General features: G+C 38.8%; 2 protein-coding genes and 1 long non-coding RNA gene across 5 annotated transcripts in view; 1 reads left to right on the forward strand and 2 right to left on the reverse strand.

Moving 5' to 3' along the window:
• LOC124270012 (adenylyl cyclase-associated protein 1-like) overlaps nt 1-21286 on the reverse strand; it is a 102729-nt gene extending 81443 nt beyond the window's left edge. The window contains exon 1 of one of the 2 annotated variants that reach the window (XM_046705037.1): nt 21025-21286. The gene's annotated coding sequence lies outside the window, so the exon portion shown is untranslated. Of the gene's footprint in view, nt 1-5428; nt 5453-21024 lie in introns of those variants that run through there. The other variant, XM_046705038.1, reaches the window with a different exon arrangement.
• A 478-nt stretch (nt 21287-21764) lies between these two features.
• LOC124270015 (serine/threonine-protein kinase pdik1l-A-like) overlaps nt 21765-24825 on the forward strand; it is a 33627-nt gene continuing 30566 nt past the window's right edge. Inside the window, exon 1 of one of the 2 annotated variants that reach the window (XM_046705039.1) lies at nt 21765-22365. In XM_046705039.1, coding sequence (XP_046560995.1) covers nt 21872-22365 — 494 coding nt within the window. In that variant the 5' untranslated portion in view covers nt 21765-21871. The remainder of the gene's footprint in view (nt 22366-24825) is intronic. The other variant, XM_046705040.1, reaches the window with a different exon arrangement.
• LOC124270018 lies at nt 22650-23997 on the reverse strand. The gene is made up of 2 exons (XR_006896655.1): nt 23466-23997; nt 22650-23330 (listed from the first exon to the last, which is right to left on the reverse strand). It is a non-coding gene; the product is annotated as an uncharacterized LOC124270018 (long non-coding RNA).

The raw sequence follows: 24825 nt of genomic DNA on the forward strand, positions 1-24825 counted from the left end.
GACACAGACAAACCACCTTGTGAAAAATATTGTTAATGCAAACAAGTGTTCCCAAATTGTTTGTGTCTGATTATGAGAAAATAGGATTGATAGTTGGTTGTTTAGTCACTGCACTCAATTTTCGATAATTTCAATTAATCGTACCACCACCAGTAAAATTATTAAATATACGGGCAGATTTATGTGAGATGGGAAATAAACAGGTCATTTTAAACACCTCATGCTACAAATTATTGCTGCTTGAAATAAATCATGACTTGTAGTCTAACACATAGTCTCCACATATATCATGTATAAGGTGGAATGACTAACTAACTGAGACTACAAGAGCAGTAAACAAACACACAAGTCTCAGTTCGTAGTATACCTTACAATCTCATCATACAAATAATCATGATAATATGTTTCCATACTTGATTTCCTCCACTGCACTTGACAATACTGACATGATTCAACCTTACAGGAAGGGCAGGGGTGCCAGAATGACTTCCTGCTTGTAGAGCATTATATACATATACAAACTTTATGCTAAAATATCGATAATATCAAATACAAATTCACAACTTATTCAGGAATAAACACAGTTCTTGTGATCCCTCGATTGTCAAAGTGAATAGGGACATTAAAATGGCTTAGTGGAATTTAGTATCACTATCACCTGCAGTGAGGTTATCATTCATAATATGAGGAAAGAAGTTTTCATATCTACTTGCCAGTTATTATTTCTCAGTGTCAGGAAACAGGAAGATGCTGAACTGAGTTACATACAGGGAAATGGTGTAGGTGTGTATGGAAAGCATTTAATGTGTAGGAGAGAATCAGTCAGGACTTGAACCTCATCCAACATGCTATACATTCCATTCAAACACATCACACACATGGCCGTCAATATATCAGGGGAGGCAACTCTCTGAATGGTCTACAAGTGACAAACCTTTACCTGTTTTGAATACTACTGTGTTAAAAAACGCAACTATGTCACTGCTGTTAAGACCATCTGTCAATCTCAATGTGTATTGATTTTTCAAGGCTGAAAGCAGTCTTCCTCTGTTAATGACATGGCTGATTTACATCAATTCAGAGTTATTCACTGCAGGTATAGAAATATACACAAGCCACCAGGCACATGGTAAGTTGTAGACTAACACTAAGTCTCTAAAGATGTAACATTCTGGGAGAAACAAATAGAAATTGAAATGGAGCCCCAGGAAGATGGGTGATTCAGAGGATATCTAGACTTGCTGTAGAGTGTTTGCATTATAGGTAGTGCTGGGACGATGGGAAACCAATACTGTTCATGGTCTGTAACTAGAGTGTAAGACAATAGTTTCATAATATCATTCTTGATAGCAAACACAATTTCTTGCCTTGTAAGAGATGTATTTACTTCATAGCACACTTTGTGCTATAAAATATTTTAAGTCAGTTATCAGATGTTAGCATAAGTCTCTAAGGTAATAATTAATAGTTTTAAATGAAAATTCCTAAAAAAATATAAAAAACAGACTGGCGTCCTTACTGTCCACTTATCTAGACTTGCCTCTTTAAAGGATAGAATTACTAAACATCCATGGGCTTAGCATTCAGTACAACCTTGGAGCAAGGCTACTGTTCCTTCTGTCCAACCATTTTGAAGTTAACAGTTAAGTTAATCCTGATAGTGACTTGTCCCCTCTCAATATTTAACCCTTTGCCTTAAACTTTGCCTTATAAATATGATTCTTGTATTAGACTTGGCTTGTGAAGTCAACATATTTCTCCTTAATATAAAGGTCTAAAGACAGCTCAAGGTGCAGGAGTATTTGTGTAATAACACCTCTTGTTGACTGTTGTTGACTCCAGTAATTATACTGACATGCTTAGGCCGACATATTTCATAACTAAGGAACAAGGATCATCCTTATCTAATTGTGTAAAAATGTTGGATTGTTTTCTAAAATTATGTATCCGCTGACCAAATAAACAACTTTTTCTTTAACATACACGACCAAAGGGCCAGGTATTGCAAAGACATTATTTTTAGGTTCCTTTGTTACTCCTGTAAACAACATTTAAAGCTTGGACAAAAAGAAGGGATAAGAAGTCTTGTGTTTGACAAATAGGGCTTGTTTGTTTCCATTCTTTCTTGTCTAGTAAATAAACCTAATAAATAATGTGCAAACTTTGTCTAGCTGCAGATTTAATCAAAAATATTCCCAACTTTAGGATCCACCTAAAATTAAGTGACCCAGGTAATATAACAGGGCTGACCTTCTTGGGTAAATACAAAAATTGCCCTGTACTTTAACAGGCTTTTCTTTCAAGTTGCTGCAAAAATATCCTTTCCACCAGATGAAATTATTTTGGAAATTCAGATTGCATGGCAAATTTGTTTTGCAGTCTTAAAATAAGAAATGAATAGCAATCAATTTATAGAAATCTCTATGTCATGTACTGATGAGCAAAAAGCGTCATACAAAATATACAAATGTAAAAGGAATTACACATCTAAAACATTGTTCCCCCGGTTTATTTCTTTAGGAAACAGGAGTGAGACAAACAGAAGACACAGCTCCAGTGTAAACAAAGACTGAGAGCTGTCAACAAACAGTAAACATCTTGCGGAATTACTTGACACAACATCAGCACAATATGGCCACCAGGACGTTGATGTCGGGGAATTACTTGTAGAGCAATTACCCCAATGCAAGAGAACGTAAATTAAAACTGGGTGGAAACCTATTAAATTGAAACATAAAATAAATGATTGTATCAGAGCTCATCTTGTTGTCAACCATGTTAATTGGCTACACAATCTATTTATCCCATTTGAAGCTGGGATCTAAACACTGGCTGCTCTCTCTTAGGGAAGTATCAGCAAAACTTAAATGCATTCTTAATCTGGTATGGCTCATATTACATGACAAGCAACTTTTTATCAAACGATTTTCCCCTAAACACACTTGAGGTGGATAGGCCATCAAACAAACCTGTTCATGAAGGCTTAAGAAATTTACTTATATACTTAAGAGGAGAGATATCTGCAAGATTTTTATTTCTAAGTGAGACACAACATAGGTTTCCAAATGCACTTTCGCCTTATCTGGGTCAGAGAGATACTTTTGGTTTTGTAACCAATGTAAAGTGTTTGATTTTGTGTCCTGGTATCTTCAAGCTTACTCCTATGATATTTCAATCTTGTTACTCTTTAAATTCTCAATACTAGCATGGGAGCTGTGGGGTAGCCTAGTGGTTCAAGCGTATGTTCGTCACACTGAAGACTTGGGTTCAATTCCCCACATGGGTACAATGAGTGAAGCCCATTTCTGGTGTCCCCTGCCATGATATTGCTGGAATATTGCTAGAAACTCATGCGTGCACACACACACATGCACCACCCCCACCCCACGCCCACACACACATGCACCACCCCCACCCCACGCCCACACACACATGCACCACCCCCACCCCACGCCCACACACACATGCACCACCCCCCACCCCACACACACACATGCACCACCCTCACCCCACGCCCACACACACACACACTAATTCTAGCACAAGAGTGATTACAAGGGTGGAATGCCATCTTCTGAATACCACAGTTGGTTACATTTTTAGGTAGACATATTTCAGTTACATCCTGCTGCGTCATAGTTGACTATTGAGTGTACCTAGGGTAGGTTCAGTCCCTCCTCCACTTGATCTTTTGCACTTTCTGTGACATACAAACCGGTAACACTGACTACAGATGGGCTGATCTTTAACCCAGTAAACACCAGCAGGTAGGGGTCGGGCCTTCACAGGTTTTGCAAGTGCCTAAACAGGTGTTGGAGGGTTAATTTCAATGATTACTGAGGTGAGGATTGTCATCTTGATGTGGGAGGGCGACCTTGTGGGATGACGGTATTGTGAGAGCACAATCTAAAGGTACAAAGGTTGTGGACTTCAGTGGTAACGTTTTACTTCACACTGGCGTAATGTACAAGCCTGGACATGCTGTAGGCTGGACGGTTTCCTCTGTGTGGGGTGTGTGTCAAAGAAGGGACAGCAGAACATGTCTAGTTAGAGGTCTCTGTGGAGACTACCCATGCAAAAATATTGCTTTTGTTGAAACAAATCAAATCCCATAACTGATTTCAATGAATGAACGAATGAGTATGGTTTTTTAGCATTAGCAATGTTCCAGCAATATCACGGCAGGGGACACCTGAAATGGGTTTCACACCTTGTACCTATGTGGGGAATCTATCCCGGATCTTGTGACTGACAAGTGAATGCTTAGACCACTGCCTCATAACTGATTTCAGAACCTGTATCTATTGTTAACATTGGGTACAACAGTTCATGTGATACCGCGTTAACAAGAATCGGGACGTATGTACAGATGCTGCTGAATACGTAGTTCCCAGTTCCGCATTGCCCCGGGGTACAATAACTGATCTATAACTGTATCTATTGTCAACTGTTATTGTTAATAATACAATCTCATACCAATGTCACCAAAGGGACTAACATGAAAATGTTAACAAGCTGTCTGTCTTTAATGCCTTGACTAGACACAAAACTGGTCAATAGTATCAGCAACAACCGATACCAGCGGTCAATATTGTAAGTAAGAACTCGTAGAAGGGACTGGTATTAAACTTGAACGTCCAGTGATCCTTGCTGCTGTATGAATGTTAATGATCAACACCCATCTAAACAGCTTTCATCTACAAGTGCCGGGCAGCAATCAACTGTCTTAGCATCCACTGTGACCTCCACTTTTCCATGAAAATCTATCTATCAATACTTCATATGGTGAATTACCTGTTATTAGCCCTGTTATAATCTACCGATCTACGAAGGGACACAAAAGGGTGACAAACCCCATGGAGGTTAGAGTGAGTGAGTGAGTATTGTTTTACGCCGCTTTTAGCAATATTCCAGCAATATTGTGGCGAGGAACACCAGAAATGGGCTTCACACATTTTACCTATGTGGGACATCAATCCCGGGGTCTTCAGTGAGACGAGCAGACGCTTTAACAATTAGGCTACCCCACCGCCACCCATGGAGGTTAGAACTGTCCTACAGTAAGTTCTGCTAGTTGACCAGGAGGCATGGTGACCTGGCTGACTGCATGTCATCGTGACCCGATACAGTGGACAGTTACCCATGGTGACATTGACTGGTTTCCATACCATGGTGGGAATATCATCGACTGCAGCATCTACAACATTTAGTCAGTCACTTGCTCTTATTCATTACATTGTTTCTGTTCCAGTCAATAAACATCACAGAAAGGTAAAACCATGGCTTGATTACTGTCCTTGAACAAATAGATTGATATAGAAACAGCATGAATAGATTATATGAGCAATAAGACTGACAATCATCATTTGATTTATGATCAAGAGTTCCTATCAATGATTTGCATCAGTTAAACTATCAATTAACCAACCTCCAATGCCCCAGGCCAAAATCAATGACCACCTGTAGCGGTTTGCTTCAATGGTAAGCCCAGGCCTTGCCTGACGAGCTTGTCAAAAGTTGTAGCAGAAAGTGATCACTCAGTCTACGGAAGCTAATCTAGCCTGCTAAGACATGCCTGCCACCACCTAAACAGGAAGTATTAGTAATATGTTGACAAAATGGACCTCTCATCATGTTCCTGTGAAACCATCACAGTCCCCTTTGTACAACCTGGCCACCATGTTGACAAACATCTTGAGCTGTAATCCATTACACATTGTTACAACACAACACAAGTTTTTGGCCCTCCCTCCTATTTCTAGAAACAAGGTGTGGAGGATACTCAAGCCATGCAAAGGCTGTGCCCCATGGGGACAAGGGCTTGATACATGGGACACTTGTAGGGGTAATATAAAGAGGAGCAAGTGTGCAAAAGTTTGTATAAGTGTGTTAACGATGTTTGCATGTACATGCCTGCCTATATATACGGAAGAAAACAAATAAGGCAACATGTGAAGGCACACATGTTTGTTCATTTATTTCCAGGTTTCTTCACAGCCTTGTATTGTACTGTGGGTGAGCATCTGAGAATAACAAAGAAACACTGTGGTGAAGTGGTGTTCCCTTATTTGTCTCCCTCAGTATACATATAAGTTGTTCAACCATCTTCAAGGGGACATCATAAGTTGTTCACTGGTCACGAGGGGAACATGGTTGATGTAAAACTAACAGAGAGGGAACACCAACCCACATCCACTGATGGACAATGAATGTATCTTATTCCAAACTGAATCATATTTCAAATATATCTTACATTTACATACAAATTATTTTTTGCCCCAGATTTATTTCTACTGGAAAATAACAAAACATCCAGGGAAATGCAGTTTACATTTTAAATTTTAAATGCAAAATTAACTTTGTTTTATTGTGAATGTACTGGTGACAGTTCAATTTGTGAGGTAATCGCGTGTAAGATAAGAGGTGAAGTGTACAGTGAGCGAGTGAGGTTTTTTTTAACGTCACTTTTAGCAATATTTCAGCAGTATCACAGCGGGGGACACCAGAAATGGGCTTCACTCATTGTGCCCATATGGGGAATTGAACCCGGGTCTTTGGCATGACAAGCAAACACATAAACCACTAGGCTACTCCACCGCCCTGAAGTGTACACTAGCACATATATAAAGAAATTCCCCAAATAATCACATGGCATGAACTGTCAGTTTATGAAATAAGGCCCATCCGACCAGCTGAGACAGGCTAAATTTCTGATGGACGGTCTAAATTTGCAGCTAGCCAGCCCAATGGTCTGGTAAACATTTTTGATAACACGTTCCACACAGCTGAGTAAATTCACCATATCTTAAAATCTATTTTTCCAATTGAGCGTTACATTTAGATTTGACAATAACTCGTCTATACTGTTTGAACACTGAACTATTGTATTGCAAACTCAAGCACTGTCTGGGGATTCTTGACGTCATGGCCGATTATTCGGCCTGTGGTGCTGAATGGGTTAAATTAATCATTAAAAATTGAAGTATTTTCTTTGGATTGTCTGTTCTGGTCAGATCCATTTTGGGCTGGTAACATTTTGAAGCTACCAGCCCTGATGTCTGGCTGGGTTTTTGACTTATGTCATACACTTAAAATTGTACTCGACTATTTTCAGGAAGAAATACTTCATTCTGTTAGAGTCTTTAAATGACTGCTACCTCATATTGCCTTATATCCTACTTAAGTTAAATTTTCAACAGCATTTAATCATTTGTACTTCACTGATGTTATTACCAATGGCAATTTGGCTTTGCGTTTTCCCCAAATTTTGATCTTAAGAAGAGGTTTTATGACATTGTAAGAAACTGGAAACTAATTTCATTTCCTACATGTAAAGTTATAAACACCTCTTCAATCTTTTGAAACTGAACAAAACAAGTATTCTTTATTTGCTGCTAAGGAATGAAGACGAATTAATTTTCAACACTTGGTATCCATGGTTATCTTAGGATATATCAGATAATTCCTCGGACTGGATAGGACCACCGCTGAGCACGAATACACAGTCCACACTAAACAGGATGATGAGCTTGGTATGTACTATAATCAGCTTTGGGGAATTATGTAGCTGCTGGTAACAGCATGGTTAAATACAGCTTGGGCAGTAAACATGTTCTTTTACAAACTAATTAAGATAAATAGAGAATTTGTTGTTGAACATTTGGCTAGTGTTGGTGCATTTGTGTATGCTGTAATGAGGGAGACATCAAAGTCGACTAACTACAAGCTAGTCTACATGATCTTGAATTTAAGGAGATCTAAGTGATCTTAATGGTAAGATGGTATCTTTGGGATATGAAAAAAACAACATATGAGTATTTTCCTTTATGTAGTCTGAGTCAAAGACTCTTATACCTACGGAAATAACCAGTAGATTTTCTGTATTTATGTGAGTAAGTCTTAGTGAGTGTAAGTGAGTTTAGTTTCATGATGGTTTTAGCAATATTCCAGCAATATCATGGCAGGGACACCAGAAATGGGATGCACACATTGTACCCATGTGGGGAATCGAACTCAGGCCTTTGTATTGCAGTAAACCAAGCACTGTCTGGGGACTCTTGACGTCATGGTGGCCGCATTTTTTGGCCTAGGTGCTGAATGGTTAAATTAATCATTAAAAATTGAAGTATTTTCTTTGTATTGTCTGTTCTGGTCAGGATCCATCTTTGGGCTGGTAATATTTGAAGCTACCAGTCCTGATGTCTGGCTGGGTTTTTGGCTTATGTCATACACTTAAAATTGTAATTCTTACTATCTTTCAGGAGAAATAATTCATTCTTGATTACAATTCCTTTGAATAGAGTCTGTAAATGATCAAGCAATTTCATATGTCTTTATATCCTACCTTGTTAAATTTTCAACAGCATTTAATCATTTCATACTTCACTGATGTTATTACTAATGGCAATTTGGTTTATGCTTTTCCCTAAATTTTGATCTTAAGAAGAGGTTTTATGACATTGTAAGAAACTGGAAACTAATTTCATTTCCTACATGTAAAGTTATAAAACACCTCTTCAATTCCTTTGAAACTGAACAAAATAAGTATTCTTTATTTGCTGCTAAGGAATGATGTTACGAATTAATTCTTTTCAACACTTGGTATCCATGGCTATCTTAGGATATATCAGATAATTCCTCGGACTGATAGGACCACCGCTGCTACGCAAATACACAGTCCACACTAAATATGGATGATGCGAGCTTGGCATGTACCTCTAATCTGCTTCAAAGTAATATGTGCTGCTGGTAACAGCATGGTTAAATACAGTTTAAGCAGTAAACATGTTCTTTTTACAAACTAATTAAGATAAATAGAGAATTTAGTTGGTTTATGAACATTTGCATTAGTGTTGGTGCATCGGTGTATACAATGAGGAAAGATCATCAAAGCTCTAATTTCAACTACAAGCTAGTCTACATGATCTTGAATTTAAGGAGATCTTAAGATCTTAATGGTAAGATGGTATCTTTGGGATATGGAAACCCTATATGAATATTTTCCTTTATGTAGTCTGAGTCAAAGACTCTTATACCTACAGAAATAACTCGGTAAGATTTTCTGTATTTATGTGAGTAAAGCCTTGAAAGGGTAGGTGCTGTATTTAGTTTCATGATGGTTTTAGTAATAATCAAGTACCGGCTACGGCAGGGGACACCAGAAATGGGATGCAATATTATTGTACTCCATGGGGAATCGAACTCCCTGTACCTTTGGCGCTGATGAAATTTAACGCTTAAAGATAAGGCTACCCCACCGACGCCTATAGGGACCACATGATCACTTATACTAACGAGACTCGACCTCCGACTTTTGGATTCAGCATACAAGCCACTGACTGTAATTTCATCATTAGGACTCTGTGACTAACATGAGATACCGGAAGTAATTCTGACCACTGGATGTAGGTTCGCTTCACTTACTATATGCGCCCCCAAATTGAGTGCGCAGCGGGATGGTCAACAACTATAGTCTATCAGAATACTGGAATTTCTTGTTCAGTGATCAAACGGACAAGTGGGATATATACTTTGTCACATGTAGCTAATGGCCAGCCAGCCTGGTTCTAGAACTATTGTATTGCAAACTCAAGCACTGTCTGGGGACTCTTGGCGTCATGGCCGATTTTTGGCCTGTGGTGCTGAATGGGTTAAATTAATCATTAAAAATTGAAGTATTTTCTTTGGATTGTCTGTTCTGGTCAGATCCATTTTGGGCTGGTAACATTTTGAAGCTACCAGCCCTGATGTCTGGCTGGGTTTTTGACTTATGTCATACACTTAAAATTGTACTCGACTATTTTCAGGAAGAAATACTTCATTCTGTTAGAGTCTTTAAATGACTGCTACCTCATATTGCCTTATATCCTACTTAAGTTAAATTTTCAACAGCATTTAATCATTTGTACTTCACTGATGTTATTACCAATGGCAATTTGGCTTTGCGTTTTCCCCAAATTTTGATCTTAAGAAGAGGTTTTATGACATTGTAAGAAACTGGAAACTAATTTCATTTCCTACATGTAAAGTTATAAACACCTCTTCAATCTTTTTGAAACTGAACAAAACAAGTATTCTTTATTTGCTGCTAAGGAATGAAGACGAATTAATTTTCAACACTTGGTATCCATGGTTATCTTAGGATATATCAGATAATTCCTCGGACTGGATAGGACCACCGCTGAGCACGAATACACAGTCCACACTAAACAGGATGATGAGCTTGGTATGTACTATAATCAGCTTTGGGGCATTATGTAGCTGCTGGTAACAGCATGGTTAAATACAGCTTGGGCAGTAAACATGTTCTTTTACAAACTAATTAAGATAAATAGAGAATTTGTTGTTGAACATTTGGCTAGTGTTGGTGCATTTGTGTATGCTGTAATGAGGGAGACATCAAAGTCGACTAACTACAAGCTAGTCTACATGATCTTGAATTTAAGGAGATCTAAGTGATCTTAATGGTAAGATGGTATCTTTGGGATATGAAAAAAACAACATATGAGTATTTTCCTTTATGTAGTCTGAGTCAAAGACTCTTATACCTACGGAAATAACCAGTAGATTTTCTGTATTTATGTGAGTAAGTGTTAGTGAGTGTAAGTGAGTTTAGTTTCATGATGGTTTTAGCAATATTCCAGCAATATCATGGCAGGGGACACCAGAAATGGGCTGCACACATTGTACCCATGTGGGGAATCGAACTCAGGCCTTTGGCACGATAAGCGAACGCTTTAACCACAAGGCTACCCTACCGACACTCTAGGGACCATGATCACTTATACTACTACACTAGACTCGGACCTGACTTCGGATTCAGTATACAAGTCGCTGACTGTATCATCATTAGGACTAGGGACTAACATGAGATACCGGAAGTAATTCTGACCACTGATGTAGGTTCGTCACTTACTATACGCCCCCAAAATTGAGGCAAAAGGGATGGTCAACAACAAAAGTTCATCAGAATACTAAATTTCTTGTTCAGTGGTCAAACTGACAAGGGATATTTACAATTTGTCACATGCAGCTAATGACCAGCAAGGCCCATTCGTCTGGACAAGGCAGAGTTTGGACCAGGTCCATCAATCAGAACCAGGCCCACTATACTGGACCAGGCCAACCAGTCTGAACTAGGAACAAACCAGGAACGCCAGTCTGAAACAAGCATACCATCCTGGACAAGACCAACCAATGGACTAGACGAACCAGTCTGAACTAGGCACACCAGTCTGAACCAGGAACATCAATCAGGAATAGGCACACCTCTCTGGACCATGCCAAATAGTCTGAACTAGGAACACCAGTCTGAACCAGGCATACCTTTCTGGACAAGACCAACCAATGGACCAGGCCTACTAGTCTGAACTAGGAACACCAGTCTGAACTAGCAAAACAAGTCTGAAATAGGAACACAAGTCTGAAACAGGCATACCTCTCTGGACAAGGCCAACTAGTCTGAACTAGGAACACCGGTCTGAAACAGGCATACCTCTCTGGACAAGGCCAACTAGTCTGAACTAGGAACACCAGTCTGAACTAGGAACACCGGTCTGAAACAGACATACCTCTCTGGACAAGGCCAACTAGTCTGAACCAGGAACACCAGTCTGAACCAGGAACACCAGTCTGAACCAGGAACACCAGTCTGAACCAGGAACACCAGTCTGAACCAGGCATACCTCTCTGGACAAAACCAACCAATGCACCAGGCCATCTAGTCTGAACCAGGAACACCGGCCTGAAACAGGCTTCCCTCTCTGGATAAGGCCAACCAATGGACCAAGCCAACCAGTCTGAACTAGGAACACCAGTCTGAACCAGAAACACAGGTCATGAGATACAAGTAGTCATTAAATACCATTACTTTAATGAAACTTACAAAAAGAACAAATGTATGCTGCATCATGTTCTCCTTGGTAATACTTTATGAGACGAGACTGGCAGACTGTTATCTGTTTAGGATGAATTCGAGGTGAATACTCTCAAGCATGATGTTCTGTTGATGTGGGTGGTGACTGAAAAACAGAGGAATATATTTTCTTATAGCCTGGAGCAGGTGACACAGAATTTGGCTCATGGCTTGGGTTGGCTTCATGCTGTTAGAAGCCATCGCTGTAGCCTGCAATCTAACACCTTACAAATTCTTATCTTACGTTTGAAGCTTGCTGTGCTGGTTTTTACCGAGAAAAACATTCAAGTAACTAGTGAAGAGTACATCCCTGTAAACTTCAAATCAAGTCACTCAAACAAACTTGAACATTCATCACTTTTGTAAAAACGTGACAAAATTCTGTGAGCTCACTTGACTCTGGGATGATTGACAGACTGCAATGCCCAACTTAGTTACAGGCAGGGGGAGATCACTCTAGTTGTTTAGTCATACAGGCATGTTCCCTTCCTTGGATTCTACTACACTAAAATATTTCCAAAGTCACTTTCTTAGAGAGATTTCAGCACAGTCTGAGACTTCTGGCAGCTGCTATTTGAAGATTTTGTGTACAAATTTTATGTTTTTCATAGATTTTTACATTTATTAAGTGTACATCCATCCATCCAGTAGTTGCAACTGACCATGTACTTTAATATTAAATTGGTCTTTTTTAACATGATGACTAATGCTTCACGTGAAAACAGATGTTTAAAGCAGGTAACATTTAGTGTCGAAATGTGGGTGATGTGTTTACCTTCCTGTAACTGGCTAAACTAGTGAAATCTTGTTTTATAATCACTGCTACAAGATTTGTCTGTGCACAAAAATACATGAAGTTAACTGTTACATGCCTTGGCATTTTTTAAACATGGATTTTTAGGGATTTTTTTGTGCATTAATGATTTGAATTTTCTTATAGTGAGTGAGTGAGTTGGGTTTTACATCGCTTTTAGCAATATACCAGCAAAATCATGGTGGGGGACACCAGAAATGGGCTTCACACGTTGTACCCATGTAGAGATTCGAACCTGGGCCTTTGGCATGACGGGAGCGAATGCTTTAACCACTAGGCTACCCCACCCTTTTCTTATATATTTCTAAAAACAGACTGCATCTTCATGAATATGACTTCCAACTAGTCACTATTCCTTCAACAACTGTTTCCTGTTATGTCATTTACGACTTAACATTTTACTCTGTCTCAACACTGCTTATAACCCCCATCATTCCCAATGTTGACTCAAGAGAGGTGGTGGGGTGAATTGGGGTGTAACGTTGTACTTGAATATTTCGCTCAATGACAATGTGCATACTAGCCCATACTTGAGCTGGTTTTATAGTGCTAGCCTATTGAGATACCATGCCGCAGTGAAGCATGAACACCCCACTCAGACACATTATACTGACTCCGAGCCGACCAGTCCTTGCTGTACTCATTAATGCCGGGTACCAACAAGTATCATATTTTAATGTCTTTCGGTATGACGCGGCCGGGGATCGAACCGCTCTAACCACTACACCACGGAGGTGGTCTGTTGACTCAGGAGGTATATTTGAACTTGTAGAAGAAACAGAAGCTTCCACATCGAAAGAGGCATTGGACTATCTAATCTGAAGTCCAGTGTATGAATCCCATGAAGGTGTGGGTTAGAATTGATTTTCAGCAACCCATGTTTGTCGCAAGAGGCGATTAACGGGATCGGGTGGTCAGACTCGCTGACTTGGTTGACACATGTCATCATATCCCAATTGCTTAGATCAATGTTCATGCTGTTGATCACTGGATTGTCTGGTCCAGACTCAGTTATTTACAGACCGCCGCCATATAACTGGAATATTGTGCCAAGTGCTGCGTTAAACAACAAACCAACCCTCCAGTGTATGACTGACTGACTGAGTTTGGTTTTACGCTGTTTTCAGCAATATTCCAGCAACATCACGGCCGGGGACACCAGAAATGGGCTTCACACATTGTGCCCATGTGGGGATTCGAACCCGGGTCTTCGGCGACAAGGCCAACGCTTTAACCATTAGGCTACCCCACCGCCCTCCAGTGTATGAACAACATTCCTTCATTGCATCCCCACCCTCTACTAAATACCCTGTAGACATTGTAATACATACATTCACATTTAGTACATATAACATGTTTTAGACATCCATTTAAGGCCCTACTGTTCCTCACTATCAAGTCATATCATCAACCCCCGTTCGTACTTTAGAAATTTCTAATTATGTTTCCTTAATCATGTTAACACCTCAATGTGCAGTTTTTCAGTTTGCCAAACATGAAGCAATGGCCATTCATCAGCTCTGGAACATGCAGAGTTGAAAATAATACCCTCTAGCTCAGCTGGAATGTAACATAATGGATGGAAATTTGGCTATAAAGAATGTGATAGTCTTCTAAATTACAAAATTATCTCCCTTGTTAGTAGTAAACTGCATTGTATCTTTCTGCCCCTTGTGAACTCATAAATTATTCCAGATAGACATTCTTTTAAGCTTGTTTTACAGAACACTGCTAATTGTGAAAAAAATAATTACATTTTTTTCAGAGTAACCAATATATTTCCTAAATTATGTGGGTATTTTAAGAAACAATACTGCTGGTATAGTGTACAGGGGAACATTTGGTTTTGAGTAGTGGTGTTCCGATTAATTGAAATACTGGTAATCGAAGATTGGTCGCAGTGACCAAACGACCAAGCAATCGATCACATTTTCTCATAATCGAACATAACGATTTTTGAACTACTGTTTTAGTCTTTGAAATACCTGACAATGGAACGTATCTTAGAAGTTGTCAGGGCCTGAAAACGTGTTTAATTCACTTCACTATCTGAAAAGTCATGACTGAATATTTCTCTAAGACTCCAGGAAGTTTATGTTCATGATATATCAGTCATCACTTTAAAGTAGCAAGTTGCATCATGTTATACATATCTGCAATAACAACCTGGATAGGAAAATCTGAAAAATGATGCTTACCAATTTTTTACGATGATTGTTTGTTGGTAATGAAGCAATCATCAATTGTGAGATTTCAACCAATTCCCAACACTAGTTTTGAGTAATCTTAAGGAATTCCACTGGTATGTATTTGTGCAACCCAAATTCAGGAGATGTTACATACTTAAAGTCAGTCTAACACTGACGTAGTGAGAATCATAGACTAACTTGTAACAGTCAAATTTTCCAAATTTGGGGGGTTATATAATAACCATAAAACATTAATTAATTCATTGCATTGTTTATTGCAAAGAGAATGAAAGTAGCACCAAAGGTTTCTGTCAGCTATGACACTGTATTGTAAACTCCTAAAATTGTATGTTAACAGAATGCACACTAACTTCAGCTTTCGGTTGGTTTAATTACCTAATCTAGATCTGAAAAAACACCAAATCTCAGATTGTCATTGAGTCATGCTTTAGACTAGAACTAAAGCTACACATAGCCAAAATATGTTGCAGTGAAATACCTTCTCTACACACACTAGCAGAACAACATCTCGCTACAACAAACAGTTGAGTAAACAGGGTCCTGCTTAGACTTGCTTAAGTCTCTTAGGTAATAATTAATAGCTTAATGATAATTTCTACAAAATATTTATAAACATCCCTCTAACAGACTGGCATCCTTAGTAATGTCTGTTTATCTAGACTTGCCTCTTTAAGGATAGAATGACTATGCATCCATGGGCTTAGCCTTCAGTACAGCCTTGGAGCAAGGTTAGGCCCTGCTCTGTGTCACACAACACGTACAGCCAGACCGTTAAAGATACAGTTACAAAATGTCTACCTTAACATTTGTTTAACAATGCCAACCGCTTCAGTCAGTCCTCAATGGACATTAAATTTAACAGTTTCATGAGAAAGTGTCATGTTGTACTTACCATGCTTTGTGAGTCTAACATAGTCATGAGCTATATTTCCCCAGCATGTTTGTACTTCCTTATTTGGACATTTATCTTGACAATACCTCCTTCCTGGTCACCTACTTCCTTAATAGGTAGTTTCACTTATCCAGACAAGGACAACTACTTTTACACTGTTATCAGTCATGCTGTAGAGTGAAAGCTAGGTCAGTGAATATATCCCTCATGTTAACTGATAAGCTGATATTGTCCTTGGTAGAGAGGACAACTGGGGACAATTCTCTAGTATCACACCATACCCCTTGGTGTTTAAAGGCACTATATCACACCACACTTCTCTAGATATAAATAATGCATTTCTCTCATTATCAACATTACAAAGGCAGCTTCCAGTACCATATCAAATAAATAATGTATTTAGATTACATTAATACCAAGGAATTATCAGCCCTCACAGTCCCTGAACAGCTACCCCTACTGTACCATATCTGCATTGCTAAAGCCCTAAATAAAGCAAGTCTTTTCCTCAGGTTCTGAATCTCTGGTCTCCCTAGGGCTCCTTTTCAATTAAAAATGGTTTGTTTGAATCAAAATGCATATATTCAGAGACTAAGCATTAGTCTAAATCAACTCTGCATTAAATCGATCTACCGGCCGAACATTATTTAAAGCAAACCCTATAGAGTTATGTCCTGTGGAGCGCTCTTTACAAATATCCTATGCACAAGTTGTGATTGAAACCAGTTCGGCAAAAGTTTTCGATGTACGGAGCAATTGTTTACATTCCATATATGGCATGTATTCTCTGTTTGGAAGCTGTCCTCCTCGAACTTTCAATTATCGATTTCAGGCAAGTCGTAAGGTACAATAAGTCTTTTATTGCAACAATAGGAAGCTAAAGTGAGTGCAGATACCCAAATTTATATAATACAGGCCAAAATATTTTTGAAAATGTGTGACATTGTGCCTTTAAGTAGATAATGAAGTACTCTGGGATACAAAAGTGAGTGATTTAAGCATACTGCAGCTTTGAACAGTATTCCAGCTATACCATGGCATGTCTGTTTAATGTGGGGGGAAAACCCGAAGTGGTGCTGGGATTAGATGTTTCCTACGTGGGTGAAACCCAGGAGCATGGACATGGCGCTTATCTGTCTCACAGACAATACAAAATATTGTACATTCCTTACATATTTGTAGCTGAAAACCCCCCAAAGACACTACAAATTGTGCCATATAACTTCAAGCGCACTTTGTCTTGTGAGACTGCCTCAAGATGTCATCATGACATAAAAATATCAAAAAGCAACTCATTTGATGAGAATTTCCATCACTCGTTTGATGAGAATTTCCATCACTCGTCGTGTGTTGCTGCTGTATCATACCAGTCCATGACTGTGTGTTTACACTAGTCCAGTTACAATTTATGCACTTATTCACTGAATTAAACCATACCCCCATGAACTTTGTTACTTGTTATATAGAATAAAAAATTGACAATAACATTTTAAAAAGAGTGTTTTCCACTTGGTACACATCTGGTATTTATGAAAGTGAGATAAGCAAAAAGGGATATATACCTGCTGCTATACAAGACTTGTAATAGCATAACTTGTGTCATTTTGCCATGGCCCTTTATGAAACTGTCATTAGGCTTTAAATGGCATGAAATGTTTCAGCCTAACCAATTACAAGACATGCTTGTATTTTTATTCCTTGATATTAAACAGAGTATTCTTGAACAAATGTTCATATTTCTTACCCTATATTCATGAAACATTATGTTCGCCCCTTTGTGGATTAATTGTTGCCCTTGGAGCGCAGTGGTGGTCTGTCTAATCACCATGGTCATACCATGTTGTATCAGTGTAAAATATTTCCTTGTACGTGGAGGTGTGTTTAAACACATTTGAATTGGCAATATGCACAAAAATAGAAATATTTCATCAAACAAGAATATAATCAATAAATACACATATTTATTACCAGCACACACCTGCTCACATTCATCACACAGACCATTCTGCTGCATACATCAATCTGTTATGTAATTCAACCCCAGATATCAACATGACCTAGGTAGTTCCACAAAGCGACTGCAGTGCTTCCATTGTTGCAAGTCCATGTTAAGGTATGGGAACTGTGGTTACCTCACAGCTACCACTGCTCTGTGGTACGGTGCCCGTGTCCTCAGTTACACGAAAGACTGAGCAAACCAGCGAGTGAGTGAGTGAGTTTAGTTTTATGCCGCACTGGATATATCTATAGCTATGGAGTCTAGTGGTGGTCTGATTAATTGAAATAATCGAAGATTGGTTGCAATGACAAAACAACCAAGCAATCGATCATGTTTTCTCATAATCGAACACAATCAATTTGGGAACATTTGTTTGCAATAACAATAATTTTCACAAGGTTGGTTTTGTCTGTTGGATTTCATTAGCACAAAAAGCTCTTCCAATTCATGATTGAATTTATTTTAAAGACTCCATGAAATTCATGTTCCTAACATGCTAGTCATCCTTTAAAGATGTAAATTTGCAAATGCATTTTGTGCAATTTGCAAAGAAAACGAAAAAACTACGTTTTTTTATTTATCTTTTGTGCAGTAACAAAAATAACCAGGAAAATTTGATAAATGATGCTAAGCAATTATTTTCGATGATTGATCGGTTGTAATGAACCAATCATCAAATATGAGATTTAAACCAATTCCCAACACTAATGGAGTCACATGATGTAATGCTCTGTTTTGTTTGGTTGTTGTTTGTTGCCACACTGACCATCGATCTGCACAATTGGGAACCGATGCCATGTGTCAACCAAGTCAGCAAACCCGACCACCCGATCCCATTAGTCGCCTCTTACGACAAGCATGTGTTACTGAAGATTAATTCTAGTCAGGACCTTCACGGGTCAGCAAACCAGTGATTGATATCATGATCTATGATGAAATATTGTCAGATTGCAATGACAAATATACCAGACTGCATTCTCTTTGTTTTATTTGGCTCTGTATACACAAGTATAGACTGCTTTTACCCTATTTTGAACCACAATTGAACCACAATTCTCTGCACACCAATGCATCTGGACTGTTTCTACTACGTTTCTATGGAGGTTCTTAGAAATTTCATTTTTTAAAACTTGTTAGTGTATAAAATGTTACTGTTAATCACCTACCATATATAGTTCTGTACAGTGATCAATCATGCTTGACAATGTTATAAAGATTTATACCACATCTACAGTGTCATATTAAGGAGTTGCTGGTAATATTGTTTCTATTTTACAACTTGCACCAAGAAATACCTAGCCTGAACTGTTAGTTTCACATCAATTTGAGTAAATAATGGTCTTGATATATGGACTACTAAAAGCTGATCTTATGCTACACCATGACAGAATTTACTAGACAAGGTCTTCCAACCAGTGAAAGTTGTTGCATATTATTAGTCCAGATTGGATCAAGCAATGTAGATGATAACAAAAACACTATTTTCCATGCTCTTGATGCTTGCTAGTTAGTCAGGTGATCTCACCGTCAGGTGCTGACAAGTTTTATTCCCTCTCTTTATGCCATGGTAAATTAGAGACTGTACATTTACAGTCAGAGTTAAATATCTTTTTCAGTTGCATATGTTACATTGTGCCTCAGTCAATTTATTACTATTAGTAAAATGACACAAAATGAGTAACATTGAATAATTTGCAGTGTAAGTTTACTGCAGATCACATGACAGCATTCATAAAAAAAGAAGTTACAAAGTCAAGAATCTGACAATAATATCCATTTGATAACTTCTTACAACCTGCACAGGTTGCTGGGGACATTTTGCTGTTTTTACCCCTGGATTTCTCACATTGGGAGAGTACATACTATAGCCTGTTTGCAGTGAAAACGTACCGATGAATTTCACTTTAAACAAAAAAGTAAATCAAATTAAGTGAAATAAAGATTGCGAATCCTCATAATTTTACCTTGCCAATTGAACATTCAAATCTCAAAGTTTTATTCAGCTTAAGATAAAAGTTGTTTAACAACCGATCATAAATTCAAATCACTATTATTGGTTTGTATTACAAGGGGATAAGCGCAGTAGATGGAACAGTGAAACAAATGTACATGAAGTACCAGATGAGTGTTAACTTAGACCAGACCTACTTGTTCTCGGTGTTTCATCTAATGTGCATACCCCTTGTAATACAAACCACTAATAGCGATTTGAAAGTATGATCGTTTGACGTTTGTTAAACAACTTTTATCCTAAGTTGAATAAAATTCTGAGAATTTGAATGTTCAATTGGCAAGGTAAAATTATGAGGATTCGCAATCTTAATTTCGCTTTAATCGATTTACTTGTTTGTTAAGAGTTAAATTCATCGATACATTTACAATGCAAACAGACTATAATACCCATTAGAGAAAACTTCATGAAGAGGATGGGTTATGTGATAACATGTGACCTGTCCGAGTGTGTTCCTGGAACACCGATGCTCATGCTATCAATCAGTCCGGACCTATGCTTGATTGCTTACACACCAAAACCCAAGGTACAAGATGATATCTCAAAATGAACCTTCAAATATTTCATAAAAAAGGTTAAGGAGAACAATGGCATGTGCTTATGATGCAATCTTCACCTTATTAAACTAAACGTCATGCAAAATTCACCAAAAACAGTGTATCTGGGTAATATATATTTGCAAAGTACACTTCCAACTTCTCACTTTCTTATCATTGTGATTCTTTGGCTTTCTCAGAGTGAATCCACAGTATGTATAAAGTCCATTCCACCTACAAACAGTTATTTACACGAGAGTGCATGCATAAAAAGAAATCTTTAAATATCTTTTGAAGTTTTCCCTCTATGGAAGTTGACCTGTCAAAATAACATGCCTAAAATGCCATTGCCAAATCACTGACGAATTTAACAAGACCAGCCACTGACAACAGAAAACTGTTTAATCGTTGGCTTTGACAATATTTTGTCATCTAAGCAAAAATATTCCGAGGAAAGTCTAACTACACAATGATTCATCCGAGCATCTCGAACATTCATGGGGGCGGCCATGTTCGATATCAGCGACAACAAAGGATGGAGGGGATTTAGTTCACAGAACTGTGAAGTGAAAGAAAGAGCATTTTATTTTTAGCGAATTTTGGTAACTTATTCCACACGGCGAACATATAAAATCACACGATAATTACCTTCTACACAGAAAACTTCCTCGATTTATTGCACCGACAATCCTCTTCCGCGTAGAGGGCGTGGCTGTACCGGATGTTTAATCCCACAATGCATCGCGTTTGGCGGAAAATGATTCACAGGGGCCTTGTAAGGGTTCCTGATTTTTGGAAAGAGGCCAAGCGAAAATGTCAGGAAAAACTGGGATTTCGAATCGGATTATTTTCTTGAACTTAGTAACCTCTCATCGTTATGACTCAAGTACGTCAATCCCAGCGGACTTTCAAAACTAGTAAAGCTTCAATGAGTTTAGTTGATGTGTTGTTGTTTTTGTAGTACGGAGTCCCTTCTCTTATTTTACACTTCTAAATAAGCGTCACCTACGCTAAATTTCCTTTTAAACAAACAAACAAATTTAATGAAAGCGGTAGCAAAGAAGAAGATCAAACGTTAACAAATTCAGTAATTATTAAGAAAATAGGTGTTAAATTTTAAAGAGTCCCTATATAATATGCATACGGGTGTACATGAGACTACGAGTGTACAATAGTGTACGAGCAATAGTGCACGAATCGATGGTTGTTCACATATCGATCCAGCGGAATATAGAACTCATCTATTCAGAAGATGACAGACCCGTGACTAACGGGGTTGGACTTGGTTTTCGGGTGGCAGGCTAACGCTTAGGTGGCAGGCTGACACGTCATCGTATCCCAATTGCGCAGATCGATGCTCAGTGTGGCGAAAAACAACAACCAAACAAAACAGAGCATTACATCATATGCATGTGTGACTCCATAGCTATAGATATATCCAGCACATCTGAGTCAAATACCGTGGCGTAAGGACACAGGGCAGGACAGGACAGCCATGGGACAGTCACTCTCTACTGGAGAACTACTCGACAAATACGACCTAGAGGAAACACTTGGTGAGGGAAGTTTCGGGGTCGTGTATAGAGCAATCAATCGAGAGACAAATGAATTTGTTGCGGTGAAGGAAATCAAATCTGATCTGACGCAACGTGAGAAGTTTGTCAAAGAAACAGAATTACTGAGAGAAAGCGGAGGCCATGGCAATATTGTATCCATTATTGAATCTTTTGAATTTGAACCGGATGGTTTCTATATAGTCTTGGAATATTGTGAACTTGGAGACCTTAATCGTTATGTGACAAAAACACATGTGTCAGTGGATTCCAAAGTGCTGTTTATGTATGACATGTCCAATGGCTTAGACTTCTTGCACCAGATCAATATTGTTCACAGGGATATGAAGCCTGCAAACGTGTTAGTCACCGAGAGTCAAATTCATGGACGTCCTGTATGCAAAATATCCGATCTGGGAGAAGCTAGAATGCATGCATTTGCGGTCAATGATATATCATCTCCGATCACTCCTGGCAGCTATCTGACATCAAGTATTCCTATGGAATAATCAATGGCATATATCGCTCCAGAAGTTCTCCAGGGTCATTACACCAAGTCATGTGATGTGTTTTCTCTCGGAGTTATATTTTATGCACTATGCCCCCAGGAACTATGCCCCCAGGAACTATGCCCCAGGAACTATGCCCCCAGGAACTATACCCCCAGGAACTATGCCCCAGGAACTATACCCCCAGGAACTTTTCCCCAGGAACTATGCCCCCAGGAACTTTTCCCACAGGACCTATGCCGCAGGATCTATGCCCCCAGGAACTATGCCCCAGGAACTATACCCCCAGGAATTATGCCCCCAGGAACTATGCCCCAGGAACTATGCCCACTGTAGCTTTTCACACATGAACTTTTGACACAGGAACTATGCCCACATGAACTTTTGACACAGGAACTATGCCCACAGGAACTTTTGACACAGGAACTATGCCCACAGGATCTATGCCCACAGGAACTTTTCACACAGGAACTATGCCCACAGGATCTATGCCCGCAGGAACTATGCCCACATGATCTATGCCCACTGGAGCTTTTCACACAGGAACTATGCCCACAGGATCTATGCCCCCAGGAACTATGCCCCCAGGAACTATACCCCCAGGAACTATGCCCCCAGGAACTATGCCCACTGTAGCTTTTCACACATGAACTTTTGACACAGGAACTATGCCCACATGAACTTTTGACACAGGAACTATGCCAACAGGAACTTTTGACACAGGAACTATGCCCACAGGATCTATGCCCACAGGAACTTTTCACACAGGAAGTATGCCCACAGGATCTTTGCCCGCAGGAACTATGCCCACATGATCTATGCCCACTGGAGCTTTTCACACAGGAACTATGCCCACAGGAACTTTTCACACAGGAACTATGCCCACAGGAACCTTTCACACAGGAACTATGCCCACCGGAACTTTGCCCACAGGATCTTTGCCCACAGGAACTATGCCAACAGGAACTATGCCAACAGGATCTATGCCCATAGGAACTATGCCAACAGGATCTATTCCCACAGGAACTATGCCCACAGGAACTCTGTCCACCACAATGTTTTACACGGGAAGACCTTTGCCTGCAATGTAATTGTTTGCCTACCTTAATACTCACCTTACTACTCACACACCTCAATACTTGCAATGTTCAGGATGTATAGTTGTAAGTAAGGAGATTTAAGTAAGTATTAGTGTTGGTATTAGCATTAGTATTAATGTCAGCATTTGATATTAGTTTTCATTATGGGTGTGAAGGAGTGGCATAGTTCAAGTTCTGTAAATAGTGATCATGTTTTATCATTGACCTGTTTTACTTTAATATGTTTAAATAATGTTATTTGTTTATTTCAAGGAAAAACAGAAACTGTTACCTATTTATTGGATTAATTTCAGATGTATGGATTAGTCATCTTCACTGATTTATAAATAATCAAATCTCTCATTTCAGGCTGCATAAGATATTTAAGCAGTTGTAAGCTAAGTTGTTGTTGAGTTGAGTTGAGATTTACGTCATATCGGCATTCTTCCAGCCATATAGTGACGAGATCAAGTAAAGTACATGTAATACGATTAAAGCTCTTTTCTTTTGTTAAGTGTATTTCATTGGGTAAGTCCACTTCAAAGTATACGCCTAGATGTGTTAATGACTGGCTAGTTTTGAACTGGGTGTCAAACTTTTAAACCCTTTGTTTCCACATCTGCAATTTTTCTCAATGACACTGCACTTGGATACAGACAGGATCAGAAACGGTAGGGGTTAGTAACTAATATTATGTTCTTTTTATGCCATTATAATTTATAAGTGACTTCATGTAAAAATATCTATATCAGATTGATGTCACATATACTTTGTGTGTATGTGTGTAAGAAATACCATATTTGATTGTATGTGTGGTTTGGTTGACCTGGTAACCTGTTATGTTTATCAATGAATTGATGATAGTTTAGATGTAATGTTTAGTTGTGTAAATCCATTAGTACTCATGGTATGTTTTATATCATGAACAGGTTGATACGACATTGTCCCATTGTCAGTTGTGTGGACCGCACTGGGTACATGATTATGTTTACCTACGCACGCACACACGCACGCACGCACGCACGCACACACATTATTCTGAGTAATACCATGCTTATCATAAATTATCATGCCATATATGTATTGCATATGGAACTGCAACATTGTCAGGCTTATATATACTAAGCAGCAAACGTCAGTTTGGAATTTTCCTCATCAGAAACGGATAACTGTAAACTCATTTAATGTTTTGATTGTATATTTTTGACAACATCTCCAACTTTACCTCAGCAAAGACATTCCTTCCCAAACTTGGAATGGAACCCAGGAATTGGTCTCAAAAACGCAACCTGATCTCGGAGATGGTAC

Source organism: Haliotis rubra, unplaced genomic scaffold (assembly GCF_003918875.1).
Source record: "Haliotis rubra isolate DU_JTF1 unplaced genomic scaffold, ASM391887v1 Scf149, whole genome shotgun sequence".
NCBI lineage: Eukaryota > Metazoa > Mollusca > Gastropoda > Lepetellida > Haliotidae > Haliotis > Haliotis rubra.